The sequence below is a fragment of the Phasianus colchicus genome, chromosome Z (assembly GCF_987193195.1).
Source record: "Phasianus colchicus chromosome Z, bPhaCol1.hap1.1, whole genome shotgun sequence".
NCBI classification, from domain to species: Eukaryota; Metazoa; Chordata; class Aves; order Galliformes; family Phasianidae; genus Phasianus; species Phasianus colchicus.
In genome coordinates this window covers 83519152-83539899 of record NC_143476.1, presented here as the reverse complement: position 1 = coordinate 83539899, position 20748 = coordinate 83519152, and the positions used below count along the sequence as shown (strand labels likewise).

General features: G+C 53.3%; 3 protein-coding genes across 4 annotated transcripts; 1 reads left to right on the top strand and 2 right to left on the bottom strand.

Annotated features, from left to right (window-relative positions):
- Nucleotides 1-209: 209 nt before the first annotated feature.
- LOC149913147 (uncharacterized) lies at nucleotides 210-9910 on the bottom strand. 2 transcript variants are annotated; one of them, XM_090131425.1, is made up of 7 exons: nucleotides 9783-9910; nucleotides 5087-9599; nucleotides 3668-3947; nucleotides 3485-3548; nucleotides 3053-3301; nucleotides 1335-2868; nucleotides 210-1151 (listed from the first exon to the last, which is right to left on the bottom strand). In XM_090131425.1, exons 3-6 carry the CDS (start codon nucleotides 3773-3775, stop codon nucleotides 1595-1597), a joined length of 1695 nt encoding a protein of 564 aa, XP_089987551.1. In that variant the 5' UTR covers nucleotides 3776-3947; nucleotides 5087-9599; nucleotides 9783-9910; the 3' UTR covers nucleotides 210-1151; nucleotides 1335-1594. The 2 variants fall into 2 exon arrangements, with proteins under 2 accessions (XP_089987551.1, XP_089987552.1); XM_090131426.1 differs by lacking the exons at nucleotides 5087-9599; nucleotides 9783-9910 and having other exon boundaries at nucleotides 3668-4009.
- Nucleotides 9911-10042: 132 nt separating this feature from the next.
- Nucleotides 10043-12703, bottom strand: LOC116241411 (uncharacterized). The gene is made up of 4 exons (XM_090131427.1): nucleotides 12116-12703; nucleotides 11933-11996; nucleotides 11501-11749; nucleotides 10043-11316 (listed from the first exon to the last, which is right to left on the bottom strand). Exons 1-4 carry the CDS (start codon nucleotides 12221-12223, stop codon nucleotides 10043-10045), a joined length of 1695 nt encoding a protein of 564 aa, XP_089987553.1. The 5' UTR covers nucleotides 12224-12703.
- Nucleotides 12704-16067: 3364 nt separating this feature from the next.
- On the top strand, nucleotides 16068-20019 carry LOC149913146 (uncharacterized). Its single transcript, XM_090130796.1, has one exon. The coding sequence runs from the start codon at nucleotides 16399-16401 to the stop codon at nucleotides 17932-17934; it is 1536 nt and encodes a 511-aa protein (XP_089986922.1). The 5' UTR covers nucleotides 16068-16398; the 3' UTR covers nucleotides 17935-20019.
- The last annotated feature ends 729 nt before the right edge of the window (nucleotides 20020-20748 follow it).

Below are 20748 nucleotides of genomic sequence, written 5' to 3'. Positions count from 1 at the left end.
CGTGGCCGTCCCCGGGCTGCCGCCCCCCCGCGCCCTCCCTCCCTCCCTCCCTCCCTCCCGGGAGGGCAACCCGCCGCCCGCACAGGTGCGCGGGGGAAGCTCGGGCCGGTACCCGGGAGCGGCCCTGTCCTGCCGACCCCCGGCCCGCACGCGCGCCCCGCTGCGACTTCGCCGCCGCTTCACAGACAGACACAGCAACCACCGCAGGATGGATGGAAGGAGGATTTAATGGGACTGCAGCTGCGAGCTGCCTGTTCCCCGGTGCTCTGTTACATTCTCCCACGCTCGGCCTTCCCCGGGGCACCCTCGGCCTGCATTCCTGCGGGACTGCAAGCGTTGTTCCTCTTCAGAGAGACCACTTGGTTTCCCTGTGCGTCTCTTGGATGGCGTTCGTCCTGGAAACTCCTCCTTGATGGTGTGAAGGCCTGGTGGATACACCGCCCGCTCTGGAACGGGCACCGGATTCTCCGGCCTCTGAGGCACCGCCCGTCTGGGAGAAGGATGTTCTCTCACACGATGCGGTCCTCTGCTGCGGGCTGGCTGGACAAGCGGGTCTCGGCGGGATCTCCTACTGCTCTGCTGGCTGCATTGCCGCCTTGACTCTTCGTCTGGGCAGGTTCCATTGTCATCAGACCTGGCAGCAGAGATCCTGCCTGGAGAAGCAGCCCGCGTGCGCCGGTGCTCTTGGCAAATGCACACAGCCCCTGCGCTTGCTTCTCCCAAACATTCGTCACGGCGGCATCAGCACTGTCCTGCCAAGAGGGGCCCAGACCACATAAAAGAAAGGACTGCATCCAGCGGGGCTGGATTTTGCAATCTGTGTGGGCCCTGTCAGTCTGCACGTGTGCAGTGGCGCAGACTGGGATCAGCTCTGATAAGGCTCCTTGGTGCACATTTACGGAGTTGTCATTAATCCTGGTAGCACCTTGGGCACTGGAGGAGCTGCAGCAGGACAGGCTGCCCTGCCCCACCAGCTCCACCAGCTCTGCCAGGTCCCTCCACGCCACGTCCCAGAAGTCAGAAGTCAGGGCCCGGAGCAGCCATGTGCTCAGGCAGCACCGATAGCACCAGCTGCAGCTCCTGGTCAGCTTTCTTGCAGCAGTTGCAGCTGGGGCAGGAGCACCGTGGCCCACACGTCTGTCTGTCGGCACCTGCAAAGTAGGGAGCGGGCCTGAGCCACAGCATGAAGGGGCACCAGGGACGCCCTTGGCCCATCTGGCCGACCTGAAGCATGCCAGTTTCCAGTCCAGGGCTGGGCTCCTCTAATGGGCCCAGCACTGCCTGACATGCATCAGGGCAAGCCTGGGATTTGGGGTGACCCTCAGGAGACTCACCTGACTGCGGTGCTGCTGCTTCTCGCCGCCACCATCTCCTCAGTCGCAAGCATTGTCTGCCAGTGGCCAAGAGCTATGCGGGAACCAGCTGGGCCAGCTCCTACCAGCAACTTAGCCACTCAAGGGGACCATAGCGAATGCGACGTACTGTTGTCACATGCAATGGTGGCAGCAAGCCAAAGCAGATGCTATGAGGCTGCTTTTTGGCACCTCCATCTGCTTTGGAGCCCCATGTCTCTTTTCCAGGTGTGTCTGGGGGGCTACTGCACATGCCGGTGCCGTACCTTTATCATGCTGTGCCAGACTGCCTCCTCTGAATTTCTTCTTGCTCTCACTGTTACACTGCCCTCCCAAAACATTTGGCTGGGCACAGACATTTCAGAAGACCTCTGGGCCTTATTGTTGTCGCACCAACATTGCACCTGGTTTGGTTGATGAAGTCTCTCTTCCCCAGGTGGGTGCATACAGCTGCAAATCTGTGGGGGCTGCTCTCTGGCTCTCCTGCCCCCAAGGGCAGAGTTCAGACGCTGGCTGGCTGCACTTCTGCAGTCATCTTGCGCAGCCAGGCGAGAAGGTGCTGCCACCATTGGTGGTGGTCTTACTGTCCTGTGCTTTTTGGGAACTTCTTGTGGATGCATGGAGAGTCCAACAGCCACCTGTGTCTTCTGCTCCCACCAACGTACAGCTGCATCTATTGACATGATGTTCTCACGTGTGACTGTCCCCAGGTGCGGTGGCACTGTGTAGGAGCTGGTTCCAGCATGCAACTCATCAGCTCTTCCCCTTTCCTTGCCACTGCCCATCTCAGTTCTGCGTTGTGCACAATACTCACAACACTGTGAGTTCTCTTCTCTGTCAGAAGTCTCAACACCAACATCTCTGCGGGTTGAAGCTGGTCTTCTTGTTGCCACTCCTGCAGAGTTGCGGAAGCTGCTACGCAGTGCTGGTGGATTCACTGCCCGCTCTGGAGGGGGCACCAGATTATCCGGTCTCTGAGGCAGCCGTCCGTCTGGAAGAAGGATGTTCTCGCGTAAAATGCATTCCTCTGCTGGTGGTGGCCAGCTGGTAAAGCGGTCCTCAGTGGGATCTCCTACTGTTCTGCTGGCTGCCTTGCCACCTTGATTCTTCGTCTGGGCAGGTTTCGTTTCCTGCCAGGAAAAGCCCAGACAACGCAGCAGAAAAGAGCGCAACCAGCTGGGCTCTGTTCTGGAATTTGTGTGGGCCTTGCCAGTGTGCGTACGTCCAGGGGCACAGACAGGGACCTGCTCTGTCAAGGCTCCCTGATGCACATTAAGGGACATTAAGTCCTTCATTCTTCTGATAGATCTCCAGAAACTGAAGGAGCTGCAACAGGGCAGACTGCCCCGCTCCACCAGCTCTGCCAGATCCCTCCACGCCATGTCCCAGAAGTCAGGGCCCAGAGAGGGCACGTCATCAGGCAGTGCTGATAGCACCAGATACTGCATCTTCTCATCAGCTATGCTGCAACGGCTGCAGCTGGAGCTCGATGGCCCACCCGTCTGTCTCTTAGCACCTGAAAAGCAGGAAGGGGACCTGAGCCACAGCAGGACGGAGCACCTGGGACACCCTTGTCCCAGCCAGCCGACCTCCAGCATGCCAGGTCCTGATCCAGGGTTGGGCTTCTCTAATGGGCCCATCCCTGCCTAGCATGCATCAGGGCAAGCATGGGATTTGGGGCTGACCCACAGAAGACTCACCTGACTGCGCTGCTGAGGCTCTTTGCCGCTCCACGCTTCGGGCCCTGGGGGAGCTGCAGCAGGGCAGGCTGCCCCGCTCCACCAGCTCTGCCAGATGCCTCCACGCCGTGTCCCAGAAGTCAGGGCCCGGATTAGCCACGTCATCAGGCAGTGCCGATAGCACCAGATTCTGCATCTTCTGGTCAGCTATGCTGCAGCGGCTGCAGCTGGAGCAGCAGCACGATGCCTGACCCGTCTGTCTCTCAGCACCTGCAAAATAGGGAGCGGGCCTGAGCCACCGCAGGATGGGGCACCAGGGACACCCTTGGCCCATCTGGCCGACCTGAAGCATGCCAGTTCCCAGTCCAGGGCTGGGCTCCTCTAATGGGCCCAGCACTGCCTGACATGCATCAGGGCAAGCCTGGGATTTGGGGTGACCCTCAGGAGACTCACCTGACTGCGGTGCTGCTGCTCCTCGCCGCCACCATCTCCTCAGTCGCAAGCGTCGTCTGCCTGCCTGTGAGCACAGAAACGTGGCACAATGAGGCTCCTGGGATGCAACCCACATGGTGGGTTCCAAATCCCCTGGCCCCGAGTCCCACAGCCGCACATCACCCCATCCTCAAACTCCCCTACCTTTAGATTCCGGATGGTGTTGAGCAGGAAGACCCCTGCCACCAAGAACAGGAGGCCATACAGGAAGAAAAGGGTGATAGGGACAAGGAGAAAGCTGTCGTCAACCATCGCTCAAAGCCGGTCACGACCGCACTGGGAGAGGCAGGTGCTGGTCGCTCACTCATACAGACTTGGCCGTGATGTCATAATGCTTTGGGTGGGGACACCTCTGTGAGGTCACAGCCCCGCAGCCCACATGGAAGCCAGCCAGCGCTCGCCCTCAGCATGCTGGTGGGAGAAGCTACAAATAAACCTGAAGTTAATGAGAAAATGCTTCAAAAAAATGCAGCTCACACATCAGGTGAAAGTGTGCAGCAGCCTGGGAACCAGCACCATCCCTGTGGTGTGCTGCTGCCATCTTCCCTTCATTTACTCTGAGTTAGACACAGAGTAAAGGGGGAAGGTGCTTTTAGTGTGGTTTTTCTTCTCTCTATCCTGATGCATTATTAGCAGGTAATAAAGTAAATGAATCTTCCCCAGGCCTAAACTGCTTTGCCTAGGACTGTAACTGGTGAGCCAACTGGTGATCTCCGTCTCCTCAGGTTGATCACATCACACTACTCCAGACCAAGGACCGAAGCATCCTCTGGATGGCTGGAAACATATTCCGTGCTCCATGCCATCACCCAAAACACTATCTTGGGCCTTGAAAAGCAAAGGGCATGGCACCCCAGGAAGGATCAGTCAAATAAGACTCATATCTGAAATGACCTCATCGACATCTGTGCCAAAGAGCATGGCTTTGCACGGGTATAGCACACTATCACACACCAGCAGAGCCCAGTGAGGGATCAAAGAATCACAGAACCATAGAAACGTGGAATCACAGAATCACAGAGTCATAGAATGGCCTGGGTTGAAAAGGACCACAAAGATCATCTTGATTCAACCCTTCTGCTACGTACAGGGTTGCCAACCATCAGACCAGGCTGCACAAAGCCACATCCAGCCTGGCCTTGAATGCCTCCAGGGACGGGCATCCACAACCTCCTTGGGCAACCTGTTCCAGTGTGTCACCACCTCTGTGAAAAACTTCCATCTAATATCTCATCTAAACCTCCCCTATCTCAGTTTAAAACCATTCCCTCTTGTCCTACTGCTATCCACCCTCGTAAAAAGCCATTCCCTCTCCTGTTAATACGCTCCCTTCGAGTACAGGAAGGCCACAGTGGGGTCTCCCCAAAGACTTCTCCACACTAAACAATCCCAGTTCCTCAACCTTTCTTCACAGGAGAGGTGCTCCAGCCCTCCAATCATCTTATTGGCACCTCTCTGGACCTGTTCCAAGAGCTCTGTGTCTTTCTTGTGCTGGGGGCCCCAGGCCAGACCTCAGCATTCCAGATGGGACCTCACAAGAGCAGAGCAGAGGGGAACAATCACCTCCATCTCCCTGCTGGCCACCCCTCTTTTAATGCACACCAGGATATAGTTGGCCTTGCAGGCAAGCACACGGTGCTGCCTCATGTCCAGCTTCTCATCCACCAGGACCCTCAAGTTCTTCTTAGCAGAGCTGCTCTCAAGGAGGTCCTAGAATAAGAGAATCAAATAATCACCACGGTTAGAAAAGACCCACAAGATCATCCAGTCCAACAGTTCACCTGCCAGCAATAGTTCCCACTAGACCATTTCCCTCTACACAATGTTTAAACGTTCCTTGAGCACTTCCAGGGTTGGTGACTCTACCACCTCCCTGGGCTGCCCATTCCAGTGTCTGACCACTCTTTTGGAGAAGTATTTCCTAATGTCCAGCCTGAATCTCCCCTGGTACAACTGGAGGCCATTCCCTCTAGTCCTACCATCAGAGAAGAGGCTGACTCCCAGGCACTACAACCTCCCTTCAGGTTGTCATAGAGAACAATAAAGTGTTCCATGAGCCTCCTCCAGACTGAACAATCCCAGCTCTGTCAACTGCTTCTCATAAGCCCTGTGCTCCAGACCCCTCACCAGCTTCACTGCCCTTCTCTGGACACATTCCATGGCCTTGATGTCTTTCTCATGATGAGGGGCCCAAAACTGAACACAGTACTTGAGGTGCAGCCTCACCAGTACAGAATACAGACAGACCATCACTTCCCTGCTCCTGCTGGCCACACTATTTCTGATACAAGCCAGGATGCCACTGTCCTTCTTGTCCACCTGGGCTCACTGCTGGCTCATGTTCAGCCGAGCATTGAAATGGACCCCCAGGTCCGTTTCCTCTACACAGTCTTCCAGCTACTCTGCCCCACGCCTGGAACGCTGCCTGGGGTTGCTGTGGCCAAAGTGCACAGTTAGGTTGAACCTCATCCCATTTGGCTTCAGCCCAGTGATGCAGCCTGCCTAGATCCCTCAGATGTTTGGAGAGAGCAAAGGTCTCCCCTCAGCCTCCTCTTCCCCAGACTAAACAGCCCCAGTTCCTCCAGTTGCTCCTCATAGAGCATACTCTCCAAGTCCTTCACAAGCCTTGTAGCCTTTCTTTGGACCTCTCATGAATACAAACCGCAGTGCTCGTTATCAGCCTCAGAAATATGATTACATTATCTTCTTGGTTTGGGGAGCTGCCAGCAGAAAGTGGAGCAGGCATTTGTTCTAGGAGTACCCCCATTTCCCTTACAACTCACGCATCCATGCCTTGAGGGCTGAAGTGGTTTTTCCTTCCCATTTCCCACAGGTAAAACCACAGGATGGAATGAGGGAGGTTTCTCACTCAACACCCTCTCCTGAGTGGAGGAATGCATACATCAAATACATGAAATATCTCTACATGCAGGTGGGGAAGTAAATTTTTCCCCCTGAGACACTAAACAGTTTCTCCACAACTGGGACTGTGACACAGGCCCATAGGGAGGAAGAATTAGAGATTTTTGTCGTACTGTTGGAACAGGCTAGACACTCCATTCATCACTGTCACATCTCCAACCTTCTGCGCTATTGCTGCCACTCTGTAGGCATATGACAGTGGTGCACTCCAAAAAAGTTTCCACCACCTATGTCACCTGCACCTGATGTCACAGAATCATAGAATCACCACGGTTGGAAAAGATATCCAGACCAACCGTCCACCTACCACCACCACTTCCCCACTAAACCACGTCCCTTACTACAACACCTAAATGTTTCTTGAACGCCTCCAGGGATGGTGACTCCACCACCTTCCTGGGCAACTCGTTTGGGTGCCTGACCACTCTTTTGGAGAAGAAATTTTTTCTAACATCCAACCCAAATCTCTCCTGGTGCATCTTGAGGCCACTCCCTCCAGTCCTATCACTAGTCACACAGGAGAAGAGGCTGAGCGCCACCTCGCCACAACCTCCTTTCAGGGAGTTGTAGAGAGCCGAGATCTTCACTGAGCCTCCTCTGCTCCAGACTAAACAATCAGCCGCTCCTTGTAAGACTCATGCTCCACACCCCTCACCAGCTTTGTGGCTTCCTTCTGGACAAGCTTGATGACTTTCGTGCAGCGGGGGGCCCAAATGTGAATACAGTACTTGAGGTGCAGCTTCACCAGAGCTGAACAAAGAGGGAAGACAGCTTCCCTGCTCCTGCTGCCAGCACTATTTTTGATAGCAGGCAGGATGCCGTTGGCCTTCTTGGACAAAACCCCCAGGTCCATTTCTTACACACAGCTTCCAGCCGCTCTGCCCCAAGCCTGTAGCATTGTCTAGAGTAGTTGTGGCCAAAGTGCAGAACCCAGCACTTTGTCTTGTTGAATTTCATCCCACTGGCCTCAGCCCAGCAATCCAGACTGCCCAGATCCCTTAGTAGGGCCTCCCTATCCCCTGGTAGATCAATGCTTCCTCCCGGCTTTGTGTCACCTGCAAACTCAACCTCCTCGTCCAGGTCATCCATAAATATACTGAACAAGCTCTTCTTCTAGGTGGCAGAGCAGTAGGCTCTAACTGTTTCATCCCGAATCACGAGGGGTTCATTCTGCTCCCCAGCGCAGACTTCCAGGCCAGGGGATAGAGAACCCCCAGGATAACTGATCTGACTTTTAAAGACAGATGCAAAGAAGGCCCTGAAAACCTCAGCCTCTTCCTCATTCTCAGCTGTCACGTTCCCCGCCACCTCCAGTAAAGGACGGAGATTCTCCTTAGCCCTCCTGCTACCGTTAACGGATCTGTAAAAAGGTTTTTTTGTTCTCTTTAGCCCCAGTTCAGAACTCAGGCAAGCTGAGTTCAAGCTGGGCTCCTGCCTTTCTAATCTTCTCCCTCCCCGCATTTCCTAACAACTTTCTCCCGAGCCTCAGGAGAAGTTCCCCGCTCATCCTTTCAGGTGGAGGCTCTTTCCTTACTAGGCCAGCTGACTTTCACAGCCTTTGCTTCAATCTTTGTTCGCAGCGACTGACAGCAGCACAGCGGCTCCTCCGGCTGAGCTCCTCAGTGCTGCAGGCGCTGAGGCAGAGAAGGCACCGCCGCAAGGGCTGGGGCAGCAGCAGGCCTCGCGGCTGGGGCCGGAGCCGCCTCGGGGACTCCGGACGTCCCGCTGCTGCTCGCCGGGGCCCTGGGCGCTCCGACTGGAGCCTGAGGCTGCCGGTTTTTCCCAGCCGTCTTCTCCCGTGCTCCCCACAGAGAAGGCGAGGAGCCGAGGCGGCTTCCCCCGGGTTCCACACTACGGCTGGCTGCAGCCCGTCGCCCGTCGCCGTGGCCGCGCGCGATCCGATGGCCCACCCGTGCCCCGCACCCCCCGCCTGGGAGGAGGACTTCAGCGGCCGTTCGGGGCCGCCCCGACGGCCGCCGAGGCCCTCCTGCCGCCGGCCGCCTCGTGGCCGTCCCCGGGCTGCCGCCCCCCCGCGCCCTCCCTCCCTCCCTCCCTCCCTCCCGGGAGGGCAACCCGCCGCCCGCACAGGTGCGCGGGGGAAGCTCGGGCCGGTACCCGGGAGCGGCCCTGTCCTGCCGACCCCCGGCCCGCACGCGCGCCCCGCTGCGACTTCGCCGCCGCTTCACAGACAGACACAGCAACCACCGCAGGATGGATGGAAGGAGGATTTAATGGGACTGCAGCTGCGAGCTGCCTGTTCCCCGGTGCTCTGTTACATTCTCCCACGCTCGGCCTTCCCCGGGGCACCCTCGGCCTGCATTCCTGCGGGACTGCAAGCGTTGTTCCTCTTCAGAGAGACCACTTGGTTTCCCTGTGCGTCTCTTGGATGGCGTTCGTCCTGGAAACTCCTCCTTGATGGTGTGAAGGCCTGGTGGATACACCGCCCGCTCTGGAACGGGCACCGGATTCTCCGGCCTCTGAGGCACCGCCCGTCTGGGAGAAGGATGTTCTCTCACACGATGCGGTCCTCTGCTGCGGGCTGGCTGGACAAGCGGGTCTCGGCGGGATCTCCTACTGCTCTGCTGGCTGCATTGCCGCCTTGACTCTTCGTCTGGGCAGGTTCCATTGTCATCAGACCTGGCAGCAGAGATCCTGCCTGGAGAAGCAGCCCGCGTGCGCCGGTGCTCTTGGCAAATGCACACAGCCCCTGCGCTTGCTTCTCCCAAACATTCGTCACGGCGGCATCAGCACTGTCCTGCCAAGAGGGGCCCAGACCACATAAAAGAAAGGACTGCATCCAGCGGGGCTGGATTTTGCAATCTGTGTGGGCCCTGTCAGTCTGCACGTGTGCAGTGGCGCAGACTGGGATCAGCTCTGATAAGGCTCCTTGGTGCACATTTACGGAGTTGTCATTAATCCTGGTAGCACCTTGGGCACTGGAGGAGCTGCAGCAGGACAGGCTGCCCTGCCCCACCAGCTCCACCAGCTCTGCCAGGTCCCTCCACGCCACGTCCCAGAAGTCAGAAGTCAGGGCCCGGAGCAGCCGTGTGCTCAGGCAGCACCGATAGCACCAGCTGCAGCTCCTGGTCAGCTTTCTTGCAGCAGTTGCAGCTGGGGCAGGAGCACCGTGGCCCACACGTCTGTCTGTCGGCACCTGCAAAGTAGGGAGCGGGCCTGAGCCACAGCATGAAGGGGCACCAGGGACGCCCTTGGCCCATCTGGCCGACCTGAAGCATGCCAGTTTCCAGTCCAGGGCTGGGCTCCTCTAATGGGCCCAGCACTGCCTGACATGCATCAGGGCAAGCCTGGGATTTGGGGTGACCCTCAGGAGACTCACCTGACTGCGGTGCTGCTGCTTCTCGCCGCCACCATCTCCTCAGTCGCAAGCATTGTCTGCCAGTGGCCAAGAGCTATGCGGGAACCAGCTGGGCCAGCTCCTACCAGCAACTTAGCCACTCAAGGGGACCATAGCGAATGCGACGTACTGTTGTCACATGCAATGGTGGCAGCAAGCCAAAGCAGATGCTATGAGGCTGCTTTTTGGCACCTCCATCTGCTTTGGAGCCCCATGTCTCTTTTCCAGGTGTGTCTGGGGGGCTACTGCACATGCCGGTGCCGTACCTTTATCATGCTGTGCCAGACTGCCTCCTCTGAATTTCTTCTTGCTCTCACTGTTACACTGCCCTCCCAAAACATTTGGCTGGGCACAGACATTTCAGAAGACCTCTGGGCCTTATTGTTGTCGCACCAACATTGCACCTGGTTTGGTTGATGAAGTCTCTCTTCCCCAGGTGGGTGCATACAGCTGCAAATCTGTGGGGGCTGCTCTCTGGCTCTCCTGCCCCCAAGGGCAGAGTTCAGACGCTGGCTGGCTGCACTTCTGCAGTCATCTTGCGCAGCCAGGCGAGAAGGTGCTGCCACCATTGGTGGTGGTCTTACTGTCCTGTGCTTTTTGGGAACTTCTTGTGGATGCATGGAGAGTCCAACAGCCACCTGTGTCTTCTGCTCCCACCAACGTACAGCTGCATCTATTGACATGATGTTCTCACGTGTGACTGTCCCCAGGTGCGGTGGCACTGTGTAGGAGCTGGTTCCAGCATGCAACTCATCAGCTCTTCCCCTTTCCTTGCCACTGCCCATCTCAGTTCTGCGTTGTGCACAATACTCACAACACTGTGAGTTCTCTTCTCTGTCAGAAGTCTCAACACCAACATCTCTGCGGGTTGAAGCTGGTCTTCTTGTTGCCACTCCTGCAGAGTTGCGGAAGCTGCTACGCAGTGCTGGTGGATTCACTGCCCGCTCTGGAGGGGGCACCAGATTATCCGGTCTCTGAGGCAGCCGTCCGTCTGGAAGAAGGATGTTCTCGCGTAAAATGCATTCCTCTGCTGGTGGTGGCCAGCTGGTAAAGCGGTCCTCAGTGGGATCTCCTACTGTTCTGCTGGCTGCCTTGCCACCTTGATTCTTCGTCTGGGCAGGTTTCGTTTCCTGCCAGGAAAAGCCCAGACAACGCAGCAGAAAAGAGCGCAACCAGCTGGGCTCTGTTCTGGAATTTGTGTGGGCCTTGCCAGTGTGCGTACGTCCAGGGGCACAGACAGGGACCTGCTCTGTCAAGGCTCCCTGATGCACATTAAGGGACATTAAGTCCTTCATTCTTCTGATAGATCTCCAGAAACTGAAGGAGCTGCAACAGGGCAGACTGCCCCGCTCCACCAGCTCTGCCAGATCCCTCCACGCCATGTCCCAGAAGTCAGGGCCCAGAGAGGGCACGTCATCAGGCAGTGCTGATAGCACCAGATACTGCATCTTCTCATCAGCTATGCTGCAACGGCTGCAGCTGGAGCTCGATGGCCCACCCGTCTGTCTCTTAGCACCTGAAAAGCAGGAAGGGGACCTGAGCCACAGCAGGACGGAGCACCTGGGACACCCTTGTCCCAGCCAGCCGACCTCCAGCATGCCAGGTCCTGATCCAGGGTTGGGCTTCTCTAATGGGCCCATCCCTGCCTAGCATGCATCAGGGCAAGCATGGGATTTGGGGCTGACCCACAGAAGACTCACCTGACTGCGCTGCTGAGGCTCTTTGCCGCTCCACGCTTCGGGCCCTGGGGGAGCTGCAGCAGGGCAGGCTGCCCCGCTCCACCAGCTCTGCCAGATGCCTCCACGCCGTGTCCCAGAAGTCAGGGCCCGGATTAGCCACGTCATCAGGCAGTGCCGATAGCACCAGATTCTGCATCTTCTGGTCAGCTATGCTGCAGCGGCTGCAGCTGGAGCAGCAGCACGATGCCTGACCCGTCTGTCTCTCAGCACCTGCAAAATAGGGAGCGGGCCTGAACCACCGCAGGATGGGGCACCAGGGACACCCTTGGCCCATCTGGCCGACCTGAAGCATGCCAGTTCCCAGTCCAGGGCTGGGCTCCTCTAATGGGCCCAGCACTGCCTGACATGCATCAGGGCAAGCCTGGGATTTGGGGTGACCCTCAGGAGACTCACCTGACTGCGGTGCTGCTGCTCCTCGCCGCCACCATCTCCTCAGTCGCAAGCGTCGTCTGCCTGCCTGTGAGCACAGAAACGTGGCACAATGAGGCTCCTGGGATGCAACCCACATGGTGGGTTCCAAATCCCCTGGCCCCGAGTCCCACAGCCGCACATCACCCCATCCTCAAACTCCCCTACCTTTAGATTCCGGATGGTGTTGAGCAGGAAGACCCCTGCCACCAAGAACAGGAGGCCATACAGGAAGAAAAGGGTGATAGGGACAAGGAGAAAGCTGTCGTCAACCATCGCTCAAAGCCGGTCACGACCGCACTGGGAGAGGCAGGTGCTGGTCGCTCACTCATACAGACTTGGCCGTGATGTCATAATGCTTTGGGTGGGGACACCTCTGTGAGGTCACAGCCCCGCAGCCCACATGGAAGCCAGCCAGCGCTCGCCCTCAGCATGCTGGTGGGAGAAGCTACAAATAAACCTGAAGTTAATGAGAAAATGCTTCAAAAAAATGCAGCTCACACATCAGGTGAAAGTGTGCAGCAGCCTGGGAACCAGCACCATCCCTGTGGTGTGCTGCTGCCATCTTCCCTTCATTTACTCTGAGTTAGACACAGAGTAAAGGGGGAAGGTGCTTTTAGTGTGGTTTTTCTTCTCTCTATCCTGATGCATTATTAGCAGGTAATAAAGTAAATGAATCTTCCCCAGGCCTAAACTGCTTTGCCTAGGACTGTAACTGGTGAGCCAACTGGTGATCTCCGTCTCCTCAGGTTGATCACATCACACTACTCCAGACCAAGGACCGAAGCATCCTCTGGATGGCTGGAAACATATTCCGTGCTCCATGCCATCACCCAAAACACTATCTTGGGCCTTGAAAAGCAAAGGGCATGGCACCCCAGGAAGGATCAGTCAAATAAGACTCATATCTGAAATGACCTCATCGACATCTGTGCCAAAGAGCATGGCTTTGCACGGGTATAGCACACTATCACACACCAGCAGAGCCCAGTGAGGGATCAAAGAATCACAGAACCATAGAAACGTGGAATCACAGAATCACAGAGTCATAGAATGGCCTGGGTTGAAAAGGACCACAAAGATCATCTTGATTCAACCCTTCTGCTACGTACAGGGTTGCCAACCATCAGACCAGGCTGCACAAAGCCACATCCAGCCTGGCCTTGAATGCCTCCAGGGATGGGCATCCACAACCTCCTTGGGCAACCTGTTCCAGTGTGTCACCACCTCTGTGAAAAACTTCCATCTAATATCTCATCTAAACCTCCCCTATCTCAGTTTAAAACCATTCCCTCTTGTCCTACTGCTATCCACCCTCGTAAAAAGCCATTCCCTCTCCTGTTAATACGCTCCCTTCGAGTACAGGAAGGCCACAGTGGGGTCTCCCCAAAGACTTCTCCACACTAAACAATCCCAGTTCCTCAACCTTTCTTCACAGGAGAGGTGCTCCAGCCCTCCAATCATCTTATTGGCACCTCTCTGGACCTGTTCCAAGAGCTCTGTGTCTTTCTTGTGCTGGGGGCCCCAGGCCAGACCTCAGCATTCCAGATGGGACCTCACAAGAGCAGAGCAGAGGGGAACAATCACCTCCATCTCCCTGCTGGCCACCCCTCTTTTAATGCACACCAGGATATAGTTGGCCTTACAGGCAAGCACACGGTGCTGCCTCATGTCCAGCTTCTCATCCACCAGGACCCTCAAGTTCTTCTTAGCAGAGCTGCTCTCAAGGAGGTCCTAGAATAAGAGAATCAAATAATCACCACGGTTAGAAAAGACCCACAAGATCATCCAGTCCAACAGTTCACCTGCCAGCAATAGTTCCCACTAGACCATTTCCCTCTACACAATGTTTAAACGTTCCTTGAGCACTTCCAGGGTTGGTGACTCTACCACCTCCCTGGGCTGCCCATTCCAGTGTCTGACCACTCTTTTGGAGAAGTATTTCCTAATGTCCAGCCTGAATCTCCCCTGGTACAACTGGAGGCCATTCCCTCTAGTCCTACCATCAGAGAAGAGGCTGACTCCCAGGCACTACAACCTCCCTTCAGGTTGTCATAGAGAACAATAAAGTGTTCCATGAGCCTCCTCCAGACTGAACAATCCCAGCTCTGTCAACTGCTTCTCATAAGCCCTGTGCTCCAGACTCCTCACCAGCTTCACTGCCCTTCTCTGGACACATTCCATGGCCTTGATGTCTTTCTCATGATGAGGGGCCCAAAACTGAACACAGTACTTGAGGTGCAGCCTCACCAGTACAAAATACAGACAGACCATCACTTCCCTGCTCCTGCTGGCCACACTATTTCTGATACAAGCCAGGATGCCACTGTCCTTCTTGTCCACCTGGGCTCACTGCTGGCTCATATTCAGCCGAGCATTGAAATGGACCCCCAGGTCCGTTTCCTCTACACAGTCTTCCAGCTACTCTGCCCCACGCCTGGAACGTTGCCTGGGGTTGCTGTGGCCAAAGTGCACAGTTATGTTGAACCTCATCCCATTTGGCTTCAGCCCAGTGATGCAGCCTGCCTAGATCCCTCAGATGTTTGGAGAGAGCAAAGGTCTCCCCTCAGCCTCCTCTTCCCCAGACTAAACAGCCCCAGTTCCTCCAGTTGCTCCTCATAGAGCATACTCTCCAAGTCCTTCACAAGCCTTGTAGCCTTTCTTTGGACCTCTCATGAATACGAACCGCAGTGCTCGTTATCAGCCTCAGAAATATGATTACATTATCTTCTTGGTTTGGGGAGCTGCCAGCAGAAAGTGGAGCAGGCATTTGTTCTAGGAGTACCCCCATTTCCCTTACAACTCACGCATCCATGCCTTGAGGGCTTGTAAGAGATTATTATTTTGCATCATCATTGTCTCAAAGCTTGCTGAGGACACAGATGAACAAGTTCAAGCAAGTCCTGGTCAGGGGTTGAGAGACCTTTTGTCTGGAGAAGTTTGATGGACAAGTCTTGGGCAAGGATTGCGAAATCTTTTGTCCGAGGGTGACAGATGGACTGGGCCGGGGGCAATGAGAGAGAGATAAGCTGCAGCTTAATAGCTGTGAAGTGGTCTTTTGTGTGGGCTTATCTCAAGGAAGATGGCCATCTCAGGAAGTACTCGCAGGACTCCTGCTCAAGCACCCGGGGATGTCACGTAGGCAGGAGAAGGAGAAGGATAAAAAGAGGAATCGAAAACCATGAGTGTGTGAAGGTTTTCTGCCATCAGATTCCTCACCACGGAACTCCTGCATGCTGACGGACTCTCCTGGGCCTGCTACCTGAATCCTGCTGCTGCTTCCTCCTGGATTGGCTCTGCGACTTCTTCCTGCTACCTGTTGCTGCCCCAGGCCTTCCACGCTGCTGCTCTCCCCCCCGCTGCTTCAGCCTCGGACCCTCGGAACGTCGTGCAACGGGACCGCCGCTGGATCCTGGTGGTGACTATCCCCGCTTCACGGCATTCTTGCTTTTTCCTAGCTTTTCTATCGCACTCCTTCCCTTCCCCGTCTCCCTAATTAGACTTATAATAAACTGGTTGGACTAACATATGAACCGTTGTTTCTTAATCTCACACCGGGTATACAGATATTAAAAGAACCACAGCTCCCTCCTATAAATTGGAGCGTGACATTTTTTATTTTGGCGTAGTCGGGCAGGATACCCGCTGTGAGAGTGTTGTCCTTCCAGATATAGTTTGAAACTTTTCTGTGTGCACCTCCTGGAGTTGCAAGGAGCGATATTTTTGAAAATTTAGACGTGGGTCCTTCTCCAGGAAGACCGCTCCGTATTCCGAATCTTTGTTGTTTATGTGTCTACCTCTCGGGGACGTATTTTGACTGTTTGCATGTTGTTTAATACGTGTGCGCCTCCTCGGGAAGCCCTCTCTGTAGTTATTTTGAAGTACGAAATTTGAACCTGTTTTTTGATTTTGTGTTTGCGCCTCTTGGGGAATTGAGGAAGGGATACTTTGTGACTTAAACGTGTGTCCCTCTCCAAGAAGTTTTTGTTTGCTTTATTGAAACCCATAAGTGCTGCTTTAGCAAGGAGTGAAACTGTAACTTAGATGTTGGTGTAGCTTCTTGTCTTTGTGTGTGCCTCCTGGAGTTGCATGGAGCGATATTGTTGAAAACTTAAACGTGAGTCCTTCTCCAGGAAGACCGCTCCATATTCTGAAACTTTACTTTTTATGTGTATACCTCTCGGGGACGTATGAATTAACTTTGATTACGTGTGTGCCTCCTCGGGAAGATCCTTTCTGCATTTTGTGATTTAAGTATCTTGTAACTTAAGTGTGAAATTTGAACCCTTTTGTGTGCTTCCCTCAGAGAAAGGGAAGAGTTGATTGGAGCATTTGCATTTCTTTAGTAGGTGTCGTGTGCCTCCCTGGGGGGGAGGTAAGGAGTTACCTGAGCTTTTGAATACGTATACCTCCCTCTCTCTAAGTGTAGATCTTTCAGCGTATTGAAAAAAATGAGTGACAGCATTGCCACCATGAAAAGTGAAGATGTATTATTTGATCTTTTAGAAAAACATGGTGCTCGACCCTCTTTATCAGGTGTGGATTGGGCACGACAGAACTGGTATAACTTGCAGAGTGTTTCAGATCGTATTCGTGTTTTACAAAATGAGGCTCGTACCCGAGCCGGAAAAGGAAAGTCGTTTATTTGTGCCGTACTCGGGGCTGCTTTAAAAGCTGCCGTGGAGTTCCGAGAGGAAAAACATTCGGCAGAAACCCAAACTATACAAGCACTACAGGAATCAGTTAAAGTAACACAAGAACTGGTAAAAACTTTGCAGAATCAAATAGTGAACCTTGAGGAACAATTAGAAAGGGAGAAACATAATTCGGCTTTGTTGCAAATGGCTTTTAAGGAACTGTTAACGTCTAAGCATGCTGACAATATTGTCACCCATAGTCTGCCTCACGAAAAAACTTTTCCTCAGGAGGAAGTACAAAGAATGGAGGAAAGGCTAGATAAATTAGAAATGCCAATAGCCCCATTGCGCCCTTTGATAAAAACTGAATATACATTCGATAACGGTGAGGATCTAGATCCTCAGATGAATGTTAAGGAAATTCCCTTCTCAGCCACTGAACTAGCAAAATTGAAAAAAGATTTTAGCCGCTCTCCAAAGGAATCTGAAACGGAGTATGTATGGAGGGTTAGCCTCACTGGTGGAGACCAGATTCTGCTAACAGAAAAGGAAGCGGAGGGCTACTGGGGACCAGGAGTATTTTTAACTACTGGCAACAATCGTGCTCCCTGGTCCTTGACACAGAGGGCTGCCTATTGGGCAGGTGGTCTCAACCCTTTAGAAAGGGGAGATCCTCTTGCTATTATTGGAACAGCTGATCAGTTAGTAGAAAGTGTTCAAAAGGCTGCTTGTCTCCAAATGATGTACGATAGAAAGCTGCAGCCACATCATGAATCACCCATGATGATGCCAGTGGATCCTGAAAGGATGACCCCTCTAATTAGGGGGCTTCCAGAGTCGTTAAAACCTATAGGTATACAACTGCAAGGAAAAATACAGGCAATGTCTCAGGGAGAAAGAACCCGGGCAGCTTTGGAAGGAACAGTAACCCCCGACCATCGGCAGTCAGGATGCAAAGTATGGACGTGGGGGGAGGTTGCCCAAGAGTTAATTAATTATGGGAGAAAATATGGGCCGGTGGTTTCTTCCTCCAGTAAATTTGAGCCTAGGGGAGTAAGGCTTGCATCAGCCAGTCTTGCCCCCAGGCCACCTAGCCCAAAACTTAATGGAATTGAAAAGGTTTCGTCCCCGATAAGAACAGGTAGACGGAGCATTGATCATAAACGTAATGGATTGTGGACCCTGGGCTGGAAAAAGGGTATTCCACGAAATTTGATGGATGGATTGACGACAGATAGGCTCGAGATGCTGGTTGCTGGATGGCCGACTAGACTTGAGGAAAGTAAAACCCCAGGTCCTAGTGCCCCTCCCACAGCACCTGAAGTGCTACCAGAGCCGTTGGGAAACTAATTCCTTCACCCCTCTCAAGTGAGCGGGGGGGGGTGAAGGGTGATTGTTTATTAGGAGGCTCACAACTAAATGCAGTGATCTATTAATTACATGCATTGTTGAACCTAACTTAGTTCCAGTGACGTTTCTTGTAGACACAGGAGCACAAATTTCAGCTCTGGATTATTCCTTCATTTTGACCATATTAACAAAGCCCAAGAGGGCAAGTCGATGTCTTGTTTTTGTTTTGCAGAAGAACTCTGGAACTCCAAACACAGTGGATTTTAATTGTTGGTATTTTGGAGATTATGCAATACCCTGGTGAAATATTATCTTGGTTAATTTGTTGTATTGTGTGGGCTGTAACCTCTATAACAATCAGTTATCCCCTCATGGACTCTGGGAATGGGGGGAATGGTACAATACTGGATTTGTGGTCATTATGCATATAAACCTGCAAACTGGACTAGGGTATGTTATGTTGGAGTAATCCACCCGATGTTTTTTTTACTTCCAGGAAAGGATGGCAATGAATTAGGTGTCAGAGTATATGATGATCTCAATCGACATAAGAGGTCTATTGATACCTCCCTAACACGCGGTAGCGGCCAAACTTGGGGCAAAGATGACTGGCCTCCCCAGCGTATAATCAAACACTATGGGCCAGCTACCTGGAACCCCAATGAGTGGGTTAGTGGTGCTCGAGAGCCCATCTATAACCTAAATCGTATTATCAGATTACAAGCCATCCTCGAAATAATTACTAATGAAACAGCATATGCCCTTGATCTTCTTGCAGATCAAGCTTCACAGATGCGGGCGGCAATACTCCAGCATCGCATTGTTCTGGACTACCTGCTAGCCGAAGAAGGGGGGGTCTGTGGCAAACTAAATGACTCCACTTGTTGTCTAAAGATTGATGATAATGGTAAAGTTGTTAAGCAAATTGCCCAAGGTATCCGGAAAATAGCACATGTTCCTGTTCAAACTTGGAAAAGCCCAGACCTTGACCTCTTTTCCTGGCTCCCAGGTGGCCCATGGGTAAAACGTATCTTATTTTATCTATTATGTGCTGTTGCAACTCTCATGTTCATTCCTTGTATGATACTATGTTTTATTCAACTTATCCAACGTGTTGTATCCTCTATGCAATTTGTAACTTCCGCTGCGGATGGGGAAGTCAAGCAGATAAGGGCGACATTTACAAAGAACCCTGATGAATCTTTTGTAATGATTATATGAAGCTTTCGATTCCCTGCCCCCCTCCCTTCTTTACCCCTATGCTTGCTATCTCTTTCTCACCATCAAGGATCACCAGTGTCCCATTTTAAAGCAACCTTTGAGCCACGGGGTGGTGTAAGAGATTATTATTTTGCATCATCATTGTCTCAAAGCTTGCTGAGGACACAGATGAACAAGTTCAAGCAAGTCCTGGTCAGGGGTTGAGAGACCTTTTGTCTGGAGAAGTTTGATGGACAAGTCTTGGGCAAGGATTGCGAAATCTTTTGTCCGAGGGTGACAGATGGACTGGGCCGGGGGCAATGAGAGAGAGATAAGCTGCAGCTTAATAGCTGTGAAGTGGTCTTTTGTGTGGGCTTATCTCAAGGAAGATGGCCATCTCAGGAAGTACTCGCAGGACTCCTGCTCAAGCACCCGGGGATGTCACGTAGGCAGGAGAAGGAGAAGGATAAAAAGAGGAATCGAAAACCATGAGTGTGTGAAGGTTTTCTGCCATCAGATTCCTCACCACGGAACTCCTGCATGCTGACGGACTCTCCTGGGCCTGCTACCTGAATCCTGCTGCTGCTTCCTCCTGGACTGGCTCTGCGACTTCTTCCTGCTACCTGTTGCTGCCCCAGGCCTTCCACGCTGCTGCTCTCCCCCCCGCTGCTTCAGCCTTGGACCCTCGGAACGTCGTGCAACGGGACCGCCGCTGGATCCTGGTGGTGACTATCCCCGCTTCACGGCATTCTTGCTTTTTCCTAGCTTTTCTATCGCACTCCTTCCCTTCCCCGTCTCCCTAATTAGACTTATAATAAACTGGTTGGACTAACATATGAACCGTTGTTTCTTAATCTCACACCGGGTATACAGATATTAAAAGAACCACAGCTCCCTCCTATAAATTGGAGCGTGACAGGGCTGAAGTGGTTTTTCCTTCCCATTTCCCACAGGTAAAACCACAGGATGGAATGAGGGAGGTTTCTCACTCAACACCCTCTCCTGAGTGGAGGAATGCATACATCAAATACATGAAATATCTCTACATGCAGGTGGGGAAGTAAATTTTTCCCCCTGAGACACTAAACAGTTTCTCCACAACTGGGACTGTGACACAGGCCCATAGGGAGGAAGAATTAGAGATTTTTGTCGTACTGTTGGAACAGGCTAGACACTCCATTCATCACTGTCACATCTCCAACCTTCTGCGCTATTGCTGCCACTCTGTAGGCATATGACAGTGGTGCACTCCAAAAAAGTTTCCACCACCTATGTCACCTGCACCTGATGTCACAGAATCATAGAATCACCACGGTTGGAAAAGATATCCAGACCAACCGTCCACCTACCACCACCACTTCCCCACTAAACCACGTCCCTTACTACAACACCTAAATGTTTCTTGAACGCCTCCAGGGATGGTGACTCCACCACCTTCCTGGGCAACTCGTTTGGGTGCCTGACCACTCTTTTGGAGAAGAAATTTTTTCTAACATCCAACCCAAATCTCTCCTGGTGCATCTTGAGGCCACTCCCTCCAGTCCTATCACTAGTCACACAGGAGAAGAGGCTGAGCGCCACCTCGCCACAACCTCCTTTCAGGGAGTTGTAGAG

Coding starts and splice junctions, on each gene's coding strand:
- LOC149913147 (XM_090131425.1), bottom strand. CDS start 3,775: ATGGTTGACGACAGCTTTCTCCTTGTCCCTATCACCCTTTTCTTCCTG. Junction 3,302..3,484: donor AGCAGCAGCACCGCAGTCAG/GTGAGTCTCCTG, acceptor CCTATTTTGCAG/GTGCTGAGAGACAGACGGGT. Junction 2,869..3,052: donor AGCCTCAGCAGCGCAGTCAG/GTGAGTCTTCTG, acceptor CCTGCTTTTCAG/GTGCTAAGAGACAGACGGGT.
- LOC116241411 (XM_090131427.1), bottom strand. CDS start 12,223: ATGGTTGACGACAGCTTTCTCCTTGTCCCTATCACCCTTTTCTTCCTG. Junction 11,997..12,115: donor ACACCATCCGGAATCTAAAG/GTAGGGGAGTTT, acceptor CTGTGCTCACAG/GCAGGCAGACGACGCTTGCG. Junction 11,750..11,932: donor AGCAGCAGCACCGCAGTCAG/GTGAGTCTCCTG, acceptor CCTATTTTGCAG/GTGCTGAGAGACAGACGGGT.
- LOC149913146 (XM_090130796.1), top strand. CDS start 16,399: ATGAGTGACAGCATTGCCACCATGAAAAGTGAAGATGTATTATTTGAT.